The 14,469-nt window shown below is 36.9% G+C and overlaps 1 protein-coding gene across 1 annotated transcript in view; it reads right to left on the reverse strand.

Annotated features, from left to right (window-relative positions):
* The window catches only part of tp63 (tumor protein p63), a 35,435-nt gene extending 30,125 nt beyond the window's left edge, over nucleotides 1–5,310 (reverse strand). Inside the window, exon 1 of the mRNA XM_077717060.1 lies at nucleotides 5,179–5,310. Coding sequence (XP_077573186.1) covers nucleotides 5,179–5,231 — 53 coding nt within the window. The 5' untranslated portion in view covers nucleotides 5,232–5,310. The remainder of the gene's footprint in view (nucleotides 1–5,178) is intronic.
* Between the last annotated feature and the right edge of the window lie 9,159 nt (nucleotides 5,311–14,469).

The following is a 14,469-nucleotide window of genomic DNA, read 5'->3' on the forward strand; positions in this document are numbered from 1 at the left end:
TTTGTAAAATCAAAAAAATATATTTAAAAAAATGGAAATAAATAACGGCAAAGGGTAAGAATCTCACAAAGTGTTGGGTTTATTCTGTTTTACTATTATAATAGTTATATTAATTCATTTCTTTATTAAATCATTCTCTTTCTTTTCTCTGTATTAATTCATTACTTTGTTAAATCATTCTCTTTCTGTTTTTCAAAAGCCTTGAGGTCACGCCAAGTCATCTTTAACCTAGACAGCCTGTTCCAGGATGGTTATACAAACAATCCACCCAATCTGGGTCCTTGAGATTTGGTGGGCCCTTGGTGACGAGGACAGGGCTATTCGGACAATAACAAGAATATTGTTATCGTTATGTAACCGTACACTTCGGGTTTTTCTGTATGTAACGATTATATGATTATGATTATATTATATGATTCTTAGGTCAAGGAGGTTGTATAATTACTCTAATCTAAATGTTGTTAGGTCTAGTCCCTGTTTTTGTTATTAGATTGTTATTGTAGTCCCAGATGTTGTTTTTACTCATACGTGATGGAATGATCAACAACTCTGTAACTTGTGACCATAAGAATAGGACGAAAATGTCTATTCGAGGAGACGTTCGGAAGTCGTACGGTGACGCTTGCTGTAACTCTCCCTTCCGGAGGCTTTTACCTGTTGTATCCATTTCTATTTAATTAAATGTCAATAATTGAATAAGATGTCTTCCTGCAGTTATTGATAATTACGGACGAAGGTAATTATTAATGAACCTGACACAAAGGGTGTGGAGTGCATTTGGGTCCGGGTGTTTTTTTTTTTTTAGGTGTGGTTCAACCTGCTGACCTTTGCCAGGTCAAAGTACACGACATACAATTAGCCTTTAGGACATGTGCCAAAAAAAACAAACACTTAGTGCTCCTCCTCTAGACTTGGATTGCTTGACCACTTTTAACATTTCAATGATTGACATTTGTTTATACATTCATGTGAAATATGTCAATAAATTATATAGAATTTAGTTATCTTCATAGTACATCTATGGCTGTAATATTGGTAACTATTGTATCCATTGGGAAGTTACTCTAAAATGGCAAGCTTTTTCAAAACAAGATTATTTATTACCCATTAGCCAAATTAGCAATTTTTGTAGTCTTTCCGGCACATTTTTTTAAGAGTTTTTTGGTGGCTTCACTCATTAAGGATCCCCTAACCAATTTTTACCATGATAAGAAAAACTGCCTTTAGCGGCTAAATTGTCAAAACAAGGTGATTTATTACCCATTATCCAATTAAACTAAATTTCCAACTTCCTGTAATATTTCTAGCACAACTTTTTACGACTTTTTGTAGCTTTACTCATAATGATGGATCTCCCAAACCAATTTTCACCATGATAAGAAAAACTGCCTTTAGCAACTAAATTGTCAAAAAAAAGGTGATTTATTACCCATTAACCAATTGAAGATAAATTTCTAAACTTTCTGTAATTTTTCCAGCACATTTTTTAAAGACTTTTTGTAGCTTTACTCATAATGATAAACCAATTTTTACCATGATTAGCAAAACTGTCTTTAGTACCAAAATGTCAAAACAAGGTGATTTATTACCCAATTCAAACTACATTTCTAGAATTTCTGTAATTTTCCCGCCACATTTTTTAAAGATTTTTTTTTGTAGCTTTACTCATGATGACACCCCACCCCAACCAATTTTTTACCAATGTTAGCAAAACTGCTTTCAGCACCAAAATTGTCAAAACAAGATGATTTATTACCCACTACCCAATTCAAACCAAAATTTCTAAACTTTCTGTAATTTTTCCACCACAATTTTTAAGACTTTTTTGTAGCTTCACTCATGATGACCAAAACCAATTTTTTACCAATATTTGCAAACCTGCCTTTAGCACCAAAACTGTCAAAACAAGATAATTTATTACCCAGTAACCAATTCAAACCAAAATTTCTAAACTTTCTGTAATTTTTCCACCACAATTTTTTAAAGACTTTTTTTGTAACTTTAAAAAATAATGACCCCCCACCCCAACCAATTTTTACCAATATTAACAAAACTACCTTTAGCACCAAAACTGTCAAAACAAGATGATTTATTACCCATTAACCAATTCAAACCAAAACTTCCAACTTCCCGTAATTTTTCCAACACATTTTTTAAGACTTTTTCGTAACTTTACTCATGACCTCCCACCCCAACCAATTTTTACCAATATTTGCAAAACTGCCTTTAGCACCAAAACTGTCAAAACAAGGTGATTTATTACCCATTCGCCAAATCAACCCAAAATTTCTAAACTTCCCGTAATTTTACCACTACAATTTTTTAAAGACTTTTTTGTAACTTTAAAAAATAATGACCCCTCCACCCCAACCAATTTTTACCAATATTTGCAAAACTGCTTTCAGCACCAAAATCGTCAAAAAAGGTAATTTATTACCCATTAACCAATTCAACCCAAAATTCCCAACTTCTGTAATTTTTCAACCAGAATTTTTTAAAGACTTTTTTGTAACTTTAAAAAATAATGACCCCCCCACCCCAACCAATTTTTACCAATATTTGCAAAACTGCCTTTAGCACCAAAACTGTCAAAACAAGATGATAAATTACCCATTAACCAATTCAAACCAAAATTTCTAAACTTTCTGTAATTTTTCCACCACCATTTTTAAGACTTTTTCGTAACTTTACTCGAGATGACACCCCCCCCCCCCCGCCCCAACCAATTTTTACCTGCCTTTAGCACCAACATTGCCAAAAAAAAGGTAATTTATTACCCATTCGCTAATTCAATACAAAATTTCTAAACTTTCTGTAATTTTTCCACCAAAATTTTTAAAGATTTTTTTGTAGCTTTACTCATGATGACCGAATCAATTTTTAACAATGATTAGCAAAACTACCTTTAGCACCAAAACTGTCAAAACAAGATGATTTATTACCCACTCGCCAATTCAACCAAAAACTTCCAACTTCCCGTAACCTTTCCAGCACAACTTTTTAAGCCTTTTTCCCCTAGCCCCGCCCACCAAATTTCCCGCCACCTCACAAAACCTAGCTTCGGGGTCTTCATCTTAAAAACGGCCAAAGCTCCGCCTCTAATTGACGAGAATCAACTTCATTTTTGAAGCCTCGGAAACGTTCTGAGAGAGAGAGAGTCAAGTGACGGACATCTTTTGTCTGTCTATCGGCGGGTGTCGGGTTTCTCGGACCGACCGGCCCGGGGCCAAGGCTGTCCGGCCACCACTTAAAGAGCTGCAGACATGGGGGTCGGGTTCAAAGGTCGAGTCTAAAAACAGGGCCGGCCCATTGTCTGCCCACGGCGGCCCATGAAAACGCAATCAAAACAAACAGCAAAGTTCTCCCTCCTCTCGGCGTCTCCAGTCACTTGTTCAAAGAAACTGCGTTACGGCACCCCCTAAAGAAAAAAAGGACGACAAGGCGGCCAAACAAAAGAAAGCCGCGGGTTTGACTCCTCAATGGAAACAGTTTAAAGTCAAATTTAGTCAACTAAGCCAAGAAAACTGGTTCATTTTTGCCCCTTGTGGTAATAAAATCTCTTTCTAAATGAGTGATATTTTTTTCCAAATACATATTTTAGCGTCAAAACTTCAATTTAATTGTTAGGCCTTTACGTGATTGGTCATTTCTTAGCCAAAGTGCCATAACAGCCAAGACAAACAACTGTATTTCTGTATCTAGTCAAGATTTATGCTAACCACTTTAGCCATTTTGTACTTACTTATTTATGGGACCAATTATTAATGTTGACTACTTATCTATGTTGATGGCTACTTTGGAATTAAATATTATGTTTTTATTGTCATTATATAAATATAATGAGATTTAAATTTACACCACAAAGTGCACAAATAACAACAACAAACAAATGAATCGATAAATAATATCAATCAATGATAAATAATCAGTAGTGCACAAATAACAACAAACAAACAAATGGACAAATAAATAATACATAAATATTAATTAAAAACTAACAAATAATTCAAAATTATTAAGTAGTCAACAACCTGAATAAGTAGTGTACAAATAACAAAAACTAACCCAATATCAACAATCAATGAATAATAATAATAAATTATTATTATTAGACTACTTTATTTACTCCTTATTTATTGATTATTATTATTTATTAAGTATTTATCCGTTCATATGTTTGTACACTTTCCTAGTTATGTTGTGACAACTTATTACATGACTACTTATTTATCATTTATGTCATGGATTTCTTGATTATTTACTTTTTATTATTATTTATTGAATATCCATAGTTTGTTTGTTTGTTTGTTGTTATTTTGTCACTTTTCTATTTATATTGTGACTACACATTTATTATTTATGACTTATTCATTGATGATGTATCATTTAATTTTAATATTTCTTGATTATTAATGTTTCATTGTTATTTATTGAATATTCAACTGTTTGTTTTTTTGTTGTTATTTGTACACTTTCCTATTCATGTTGTGACAACTTATTACGCGACTACTCATTTATGACTACTTATTCATTGATGATGTATCATTTATTGCTAGTATTACTTTTCTTATTGTTATTATTTATTGAATATTCAATTGTTTGTTTGTTTTTTGTTGTCATTATTTGTGCACTTGGTGGTGAAGCTTTAAATCTCATTCCACTTCAATAACGACTATAAAAGCATTCAATTCAATTAAATTCAAGTCAATTCAAGTCAATTCAAGTCAATTCAAGACAATTCAAGTCAATTCAAGTCAATTCAAGTCAATTCAAGTCAATTCAAGTCAATTCAAGTCAATTCAAGTCAATTCAAGTCAATTCAAGTCAATTCAAGTCAATTCAAGTCAATTCAAGTCAATGCAATGCAATGCAATGCAATGTAATGCAATACAATTCAAGTCAATTCAAGTCAATTCAATTCAAGTCAATGCAATGCAATACACTTCAATTCAATTCTATTCAATTCACTTCAATGCAATTCAATAGCCAATCAGCTACGAGCACAAAAACCAAGCCGCCCGACGACAGGCCCTTGACGACCCCCGACAAATGCCGACTCTTCAGCTGCGTCGGTCCGACCGGACCAACTGTCGCCGGGCGCTTTTGCAAAAGGGGGATTCCCAACCACACACGCTGTTATCCGCGTTAGCCCCGTTAGCACGTGTAGCGCACACTTACCGATGAAAGGCAAAGTCGGGGTAACACTGCACGGCCGCGTGGGATGAATTCATGTTGTCACACCAGACGGACCAAAATCAGTAAAAGTTTTAGCACCACATAAAGACCATGTGAAAACCTTGCTAAAAAATATGGATATTAATAAAAATGGCGGGTATTAATAAAGTGCCCGAGAGTGCGATACGATGCAGAGTGAAGTGAGACCTGTTTTCAATTGAGGTATTTTAGCTTCACCCAAGGGAGGGGTTTGATAAACCGGAGCGACCAATCGCCGCATATTGCTAGCAAAGGCGCAGTTGCTGGGATATTCATGTCATACCAAGTTGACCCCGTTGCCCTAACACACGCACACAGTGGCTTTTAATGTGGGGTCGGTCGTTGTGTCGTTGGTCGGGTTCCAATGCCTGATTTGTCAATTTGTCAATGTGCATTTTAAATGGGGTGACGTACCCTATTCTTTCCTGTCTTTCGGGTTATCGGGTGTACAGTAATCCCTCCATTATTGCAGTTCCAGACGGGATAAACAAAAAACAGCCCTATTAAAAAAATAATAATAATAATACCGTATTTTCATGTCAATGAATGACATTTTTTCCATATATAAGGCGCACTGGATTATAAGGTGCACGTGAGTCTATTTTGGAGAAAATGTAAGACTTTTAAGTGCGCCTTCTAGTGGTGAAAATATGGTAATTGCTATTGACTTCCAGGGTATGAAGCACTCACAGTCACCTCTAGAGCCAGCTATTGTTGATGTTTTGGATTTTTTGGTATAAAATCTTGCAGTGGGGGAGGAGCTATATGATGGAAGATTTTGTAAACTAAGATGGCTGATCTGCATATTTAGCGTTTTTTGTTTTTTTAATATCCGACAGTGGTGGTTTTTCGTTTTTGGTTTTCAGTTTTTTCCATATATAAGGCGCACTGGATTATAAGGCGCACTGTCTATTTTGGAGAAACTTTAAGACTTTTAAGTGCGCCTTAGAGTTGTGAAAATACGGTTATAATAATAATGCTAGTTTTTTTTACTTCAGTGCTAAGTTCTAGTAGCAAGTGGAGAAAGGGGGAGTGGCTTCCGCTTGCCCGTTTCAGCGTGGATTTTCCCATTTTTATGAAATGTAAATTTTAAAAATATTTTTTACAAAAAACGCAAAGTAGGGTTACCCCAGTTAAAATATTGTTCAAATATGAGTATTTTTGCAAAAATGTCAAAATCCTGTCAAAATCTCAACAAAATCCCCCAAATTCTACAAAATTATCTTTACAACGACCTGATTAAAACCCCACAGATTGTAGAAAGTCCAGAATTACCCAATAAAAAATCTCAATAAAATCTCAGTATTTTTTTCTCTCCAGAAATCAGTCAAAATCTCATCAAAATCTCACCAAATCTGCCTCTTTAAAATGTCCTAATCTATTATAAATATATTTTAAACAGTCAAAAAGCTAGCAACACAATCAAAATCAAAGTCTTACCCTACACACTACCCCAAAATCCTTCCAAAATCCTCCCAAAATCCCCCCGCATTACACAATTTACCCACCAAAATCCCGTTAATTCCCCTTTTACCACCAGGACAAAGCGACCTGGACTGGCGGTCCATTAAACGAGATATTTTTACGAGGACGCGACACACGACACCCTTACATCATTAATTACGCCAAAGCCCTTCTCTGGGCCTTCAATGACTTCATTTGCGTTTACGACTTGGCGGCTACGTCATGCTGTCATCGCGCAATGCGGGTGACCAATCGGCGACGCCCACCCTCACAAAATAGGCCTTAACGGGTGTTAAATGTCTTAATCTTCGCCGTTAATTGTCCCATCGCCGCCATTGTCGTCGTCCTGGAAGCCACGGGCGCATATTTTTCGTACTTTTCGGCAGCTGCCGGAAACGAACCGCCGGCTGTCAGTCAGCGTGGCGCATAACTCTCACACTGTGTAAGTATGTGTTGGCTATATGGACATACTTGTGGGTATATTGCGCCGGGTGACTAATGCGGGGGAAATCCACATGAGTCAGAAGTCCGACGCGGTGGTGATAGTGTACAATCTATACGGCTAAACTGCCCGGCAACTCGGCATTGTTCGCCCAAACCTGAGCGGTGGGCGCGATACCCTCACTGGGACGGCGCTAAAAGCTAGGCTAAGCGCAATAATGGCGGTTATTTGAGAGGTTAATGAGGTCGGAGATAAAATACGTGCGTTATGTTATGCGGGAAGTATGTTATTCGTATGTAGTGTATGTTGGGTGTAAAAGTTATAGGGGAAAAAATGAAGAAAAATGGATTAAAAAATTGTAGTTGAAATCTTAGGAATGTTATAGTAAAGTCTCGTAGGTAAATTTGATTATAATCTACCCTGAAATTATTATGATTTTTTAAATATTGGACATTTTTCATTCAATTTATTCAAATGCCATTTAAATCTATGCAATATTATGAAAGAAAAAATGTAAATAAAGCTTCAAAATGAGTTCTGATAAAAATGTTAGCTTTGTTATTGACACAAAATCTTGTTAAAATCTCAGTCATTTGTCAATCATATCAAAAAAAGGTTTTAAAAATCTTAGCATTGTTAATCAAATAAAACAATTCAACAGAAATCTTCAAAAAAAATCTCAAAAAACAACAAAATCCTGCTTAAATCTCAGACTAATATTTCCTTGCAAACAAAATATATTATTAAAAAATCCCAAGTGAAATCTTCACAATTCAACAAAATCCTTCCAAAATCTCATCCCCATAAATATGAAAAAATCTCTCTGAAACACAAACAAAATCTTGCTGAAATCTCAGACTAATATTTCCCTGCAAACAAATCTCCAAAATATACTATTAAAAAAATCCCAAGTGAAATCTTTACAATTCAACAAAATCCTTCTAAAATATCATCCCCATTAAATATGAAAAAAAATCTCTGGGAAACACGAACAAAATCTTGCTTAAATCTCAGACTAATATTTCCCTGCAAAAAATCTCCAAAATATATTATTAAAAAATCCCAAGTGAAATCTTTACTATTTAACTAAATCCTTCAAAAATCACATCCCCAATAAATATAAAAAATCTCTCTTAAAACACCAGAACAAAATCCCACTGAAATCTCAACATCATTTCCAAACCCAAATCCCGCTCAAATCTCTTTCAAATCTCCCAAAGATACTATTAAAAAATCCCAAGTGAAATCTTTACAATTGAACAAAATCCTTCAAAAATCTCATCCCCATTAAATATAAAAATCTCTTTTAAAACACCAGAACAAAATCTTGCTGAAATCTTAACATGATTTCCAAACCCAAATCCTGCAAAAATCTCTTTCTAAATCTCGCCATTCTAACAAAGATTTCTACAATCCAAAACCTTATTTTTGACACAACTCGTTTATGGTTGTCACGGCGACACTCGCAATTAAGCGTCCAATCATCTAAAAGAGTTGAAAATAATAGTTTTTATTCCCATACGTAAACATTTCTATTTAATTGGACCTTAAACACCCTACTGAAACTATTATTTTTGTACTGTAGCATAAATGCTACCCTGAGAAAGGCCACCCACAAAGACATCAGCGTGCAAAGGGAAGAAAAACATCAAACTGTAAACTAAAAAAGCGCCTCTTCTCAAACAAGTCCAACTGGATTTGGTTAGTTTTTTTTTCCCGGCGTCCTTTCTCTTTCCAAAGACGACGATTGTTTTTTTTCATGGTGAACACAATCTGACTATTACTTCTACCGCTGCCAAATACAAGGAACACGATTAGAACCGTTGGGATGGGTCACTTAACCAGTTCCAAGATCGGAACAGTACACTACTCAAAAACAAGCAAAAAAAACACTTTCACTCCCACTTACCATATTTTCTCACATATTAGCCTCCTCCGTGTATAAGTCGCACCCTTAAAATTGCCTTAAAATTGTTGAATTTGACAATTTCTCTCGTATAAGCCGCCCCCTGATTCACAATTTTACCCTCCATATTCATAGTTTTAATCGGGAGTACAAATCTGTTACTTTGAAGGAAAAATCTTAACCAAAATGGCGTTTTCTGTACGTATAACAGTTTAAAAAAGGAAGTCATGTGACCAGTGCAACCAGGAAGTGTGTCTGTAGTGGACTAGTTTGGTAAAATGGCGGCGCCCTGAGCCAGCAACGGTAAAGTAAGTAAATTTTTTTAACGTTTTAGGCCAAATAAACTATTTTTTTTCTTTAATTTTCATTCATAGACGTTAACATTAATTTAGTTTAGCATTTTATCTGTTTATCTTTTCTCTATTTTGAACTAAATGACCATATTGGCCAAAATACTTTGCGTCATGGCGTTGTCAACTTGCAGTTTTGTGCATGTCAAGTTTAATTTATGCGCATATAAGCCGTATCCTCGATTCAGTCATTTTTTAAGTTAAAAATACGGCATATTTGCGGGAAAATACGGTAATCCACGAATCTGAATGGGGGCGATGGAGAATTGGGACAAGGGCCACGGACGTTTCCGCAGCGCTAGCAGCTGGCCGCCGCCGCGACCTGCTTCAGCACTTCTGCACGGTAACCCGATCGTTCCACGTGGGAAACCCCGGGAAAGATAGGGCATGACGTAAAAGTCGCCGAGCGCTGTTTTGACCCGGCGACGGCCGGCGGTATCCGGGCAATAGCCCGGGAAAAATGAGGGTGGGTGGGGCTTGTTAAAAAGAATTTCTGGACAAGGTGATGTCGACACGTTAGGGTTGGGCAAACTTTTTGGCTCGGGGGCCATATTGACTTTAAAAAATTTGAAAGATGGGCGGGGTCAGCAAAAGATAGGATACATATAAAAAAGTGCATCCGTTAACAGTAATTATGAAACATAAACAGAAAAAAGAACTATTAACATACTCATCACTCATCATTAAAGTCAAAAGTATAAAGTACAAAGTCTAGTAAAAAGTATAAAGTACAAAGCAAAGTAAAAAGTATAAACTGCAATCTAAAGTAAAAAATATAAAGTACAAAGTAAAGTACAAAGTAAAGTACAAAGTAAAGTAAAAAGTATTATAAAGTACAAAGTAAAGTAATAAGTATAAAGTACAAAGTAAAGTGAAAAGTACAAAATAAAGTATAAAGTACAAAGTAAAGTAAAAAGTATTATAAAGTACAAAGTAAAGTAAAAAGTATTATAAAGTACAAAGTAAAGTAAAAAGTATTATAAAGTACAAAGTAAAGTAAAAAGTATTATAAAGTACAAAGTAAAAAGTATAAAGTACAAAGTAAAGTATAAAGTACAAAGTAAAGTATAAAGTACAAAGTAAAGTATAAAGTACAAAGTAAAGTATAAAGTACAAAGTAAAGTATAAAGTACAAAGTAAAGTATAAAGTACAAAGTAAAGTATAAAGTACAAAGTAAAGTATAAAGTACAAAGTAAAGTATAAAGTACAAAGTAAATTATAAAGTACAAAGTAAAGTAAAAAGGAATGTATTAAGAAATATTAAAATGTCATTTAAAAAAAGATAGAAGGGGCTGTAAAACACTAGAAACAAATAAGAGTGGCGCCATCTTGGGGTAAAAAAAAAATTGGACAACGTCGGTGGACCGGATTGAAATGCCTACTGGGCCATTTGTGGCCCGCGGGCCGTATTTTGGCCACCCATGTCTGCGCGGCAGCCCTTTGGAATCTCAGTGAGGGGAAGTTCAAGTACTCTTTGTCACCGGATAGGTACTTTAAAAATAAAACATGGTGTCCGTGTTGCGGGACACTTGGGGAGAAAGGGAATTATTTCACGGGGGGATGTGCGGGTTTTACAAAATGTACCATCGCAAAAGCTACGGGTTATTGTAGATAAGAAATTGATCCCAAACTACAACTAAGATCTAAATTTGTTTTCTGAACCTCTTTATTAGCCTAGGATGTTTTTGTAATGTGGGAAGAAACCGGAGTACCCAGAGAAAACCCACACAGGGCAGAAGAGACGAACAACCAATCAAAGATAAGCGAAATTTCAAGCAGTATTCAAGCAGCTAGCATAGCCTAGCATGAATGATATAAACGTATTATGACAATAATTCGATGTTTTTGGGATGTGGGAGGAAAATGGAGTACCCACAGAAAACCCACAGAAGACCAAGGAGAACAAGCCAACAGTGGGAATTGAACCTTCAACCCCAGGACTGAAAAAAACTCAATATAATTCCTTACTCAACATAAATGATGGTTCAAATCCATTTTTTATGTATTTTTACACCCTAATTAAATGATACAACCCGAACAAAAGCAACTATTAAGACTCATAACCAATAAAAATGTATAAACATATACTCAAACAATGACAAAATAACGTCCACAACAGCTAAAAATGGCGTTAGCGCTTTAGTTTCCGCCCAATCAGCAATTGTGTCATGACCTTGATGACTTTTGTTTATATTTCGCGGGTGTTTAGTTGCGCTCAGGCCACGCCCCCCTCATGCCCGCCGGGTGATGTCAAGCCACTAATTGGCGGGCTTTAGAGAATTGACATGGCTACGAGCGCACGCGAAAGACGATCCCGCGGCGGAATGTCAACCGTGTCAGGTCGAGCCGGACGCCTTCCCGAGGCGTAACGTCACCCGTCAATCCGTCAATCCCAGACCACAGAACGGTCGCCGGGGCCAACAGTTGCGCCGGTCCCATGCCGCAAAACCGCGGATAAAGCGCGGGTACTCACGTGCAGGTTCTTGGTTGCTGGAAAGTTGGGATTGGTCGGGTGTCCAATCTATTTCAATGGGGAGACCATTGACAAATGCCAGTAGATGTCCAATCCGTTTCCACTACGTAGGTTTGAAGCGGTCATTTTCTGTGTAGGTAAAAAAAAATGATGGTGAGTATTTTTTATGGACTTAAAGTATCTCATTTTCTGAACTGCTTTATCTTCACTAGGATTGCAGGGGTGCTGGAGCCTATCCCAACAGACTCTGGGGCAGGGCACAAGGAGACAAACAACTAGTTGCTCTTAGCTACGATCACGTTAGCATGAAATTAGCCTAGCATTCATGTTTTTCTCTACACAGGTGGGATTTGAACCCAGGACTCCAGAGCTGTGAGCCCGAAACGCTAACCACTCACTCCACCGGTCCGCCAAACTATATATTTATTTTTACATTTATGTATTTTTTATTCAAAATAGGGGTGACCCTACTTTGCAGTTTTTTTTTTATTTTGGCAGCCATGTTTGGTCTACATTAACGCGATAATTAAAATATAATAATTAAAAGATACACAATTAGCAAGAGTGACTTCTGCTTGTTTCACATCATTATGAATTTACAACAACAACAAAAAATGTAATTAACCCAAAAAATGAATTATTTAACTAAAAAAATGTAATTAGCCCCAAAAAAATTAATTCTCCCTAAAAAAACACAATGTCGTGAAGCCGCGATAATCGAGGGATTACTGTATTGCCTGTTAATGAAGGTTTCTGAGGTCAGAGTAGCATTTTGTATATCCAAATCAAACAAAAAGGCCAACAACAAGAAAGACATAATGAACACTTGGCCTACTTGATCATTCCCACCTGTTATTTTTCTTGTGTGTGTGTGTGTATATATATGTGTGTGTGTGTGCGTGTGTGTGTGTGTGTGTGTGTGTGTGTGTATGTGTGTGTGTGAAGGGCGGAAAATGTTGTGAATGTGTCATCATCATCATCAGTCACTTTTTCCGTGTAATCTCCAGCCAGGCCAAATTGCTCCTGTAGGCTCCGCCTCTTTAGGCCCCGCCCCACCCCGACTTTCCCAGTCACCCAGAAAGTGTTGCAACACACACACACACACACAAAAGCGGGGAAAACAACAGTGCCAACCTTCTTTTTTTCTCTCTCTCTCACGCATGTGTACTTTTGTGCTACCTTAGAATTTTTCCCAAGTTTGAAACTTATCTTATCTTAACTTAACTTATCATTTGAAACTATGCATCAAAAAGCATGCATGCTAAGCTAATTTATCAGTCTTACTGTGCTTTGCGATTGGTTAGCAAACAATTCAGTTGGCTGGGATAGGCTCCAGCACCCCTTTGTGACGACAAGTGGTACGGACTATAAATATTTATATTTTTTATACATTTTTGGGGAATTCAAGTTAGCATCACTTGACTTTTCTGGAAAAAACCTCCCCCATAAAGTCACCTGTACCCCTCAAACCCAAATTCTCAAGACCCCCCCCCCCCCCCTTAACCCCAAAACACTAACATAAAAATCGGCGTAAGACAAAAAAACTGAAAGTGAACTGGGCAGTGTTTTTTTTGTTTTTTTGTGTTCTCTGTCTACTGCATTTTTAACTGGTGATGAATACTACACACACACACAGACAAAAAACACTATACACACACACACACACACACACACACACACACACACATTCATCACGTAAAGAAAAGAACGCCATCTTTCATCGAGCGTGAGCTTTTCACAACAACGCGCCCTCGCAGTTATCAAAACAAGGTGAGAATAGATTGTAGTTGTCCAAATAGAACGCCAGTCCGGAAATCACCTTGCAAGTGACAATTTCATTTTTACCCTTTATTTATGATAGTAAGAAAACAATCCATATTTTGCAATGTTATTGCTTTAGCGCCATTCTCCAAATGAATCATAAAACAAACCACTTTATCATCACCAGGATCGAAACCCTCGGCCCTAGACTCCAAATTTAAGAATGAAAATACATGAGATTGTGGTAGTCTTGTGCATCTGGATTGTTTTGATACTTTTTAGTTATTAAATTTGACTTAAAACTATTCACAACGGCATCTAGCCCATTAGCAACAGCAGCTAGCCCGTTAAGAACAACTGCTAGCCCATTAGCAATGGCGGCTAACTCGTAAACAGCGGCAACTAGCCCATTAGCAACGGCAACTAGCCCACTAACAATGGCGGCTATCCCCTTAGCATCCCCATGAAGCCCATTAACAACAACTGCTTGCCCCTTAACAATGGCAGCTATCCCCTTAGCAATGACCGCTAACTAGTTAACAATTAGCAAAGGCTGCTAGCCCATTAGGAATAACAGCTAGCCCATTAGCAATGGCGGCTAACTCGTTAACAATGGCCGCTAGCCACTTAGCAATCCCATCCAGCCTATTCACAACAGCTACTAGCCCCCTAACAACATCAGCTAGCCCGTTAGCAATGACAGCTAACTCATTAACAACAACAGCTAGCCCATTAGCAACGGCATCTAGCCCATTAAAAACGGCATTAGCAATGGGGCTCTAACTCCTTGTTAGCCTGTTTAACAGCCAAACAAACAAGACAGCTATCTCCTGCCACTACAACACCCCCGGGGGCGTT

The sequence above is a fragment of the Stigmatopora nigra genome, chromosome 5, assembly GCF_051989575.1.
Source record: "Stigmatopora nigra isolate UIUO_SnigA chromosome 5, RoL_Snig_1.1, whole genome shotgun sequence".
Taxonomy (NCBI): Eukaryota; Metazoa; Chordata; class Actinopteri; order Syngnathiformes; family Syngnathidae; genus Stigmatopora; species Stigmatopora nigra.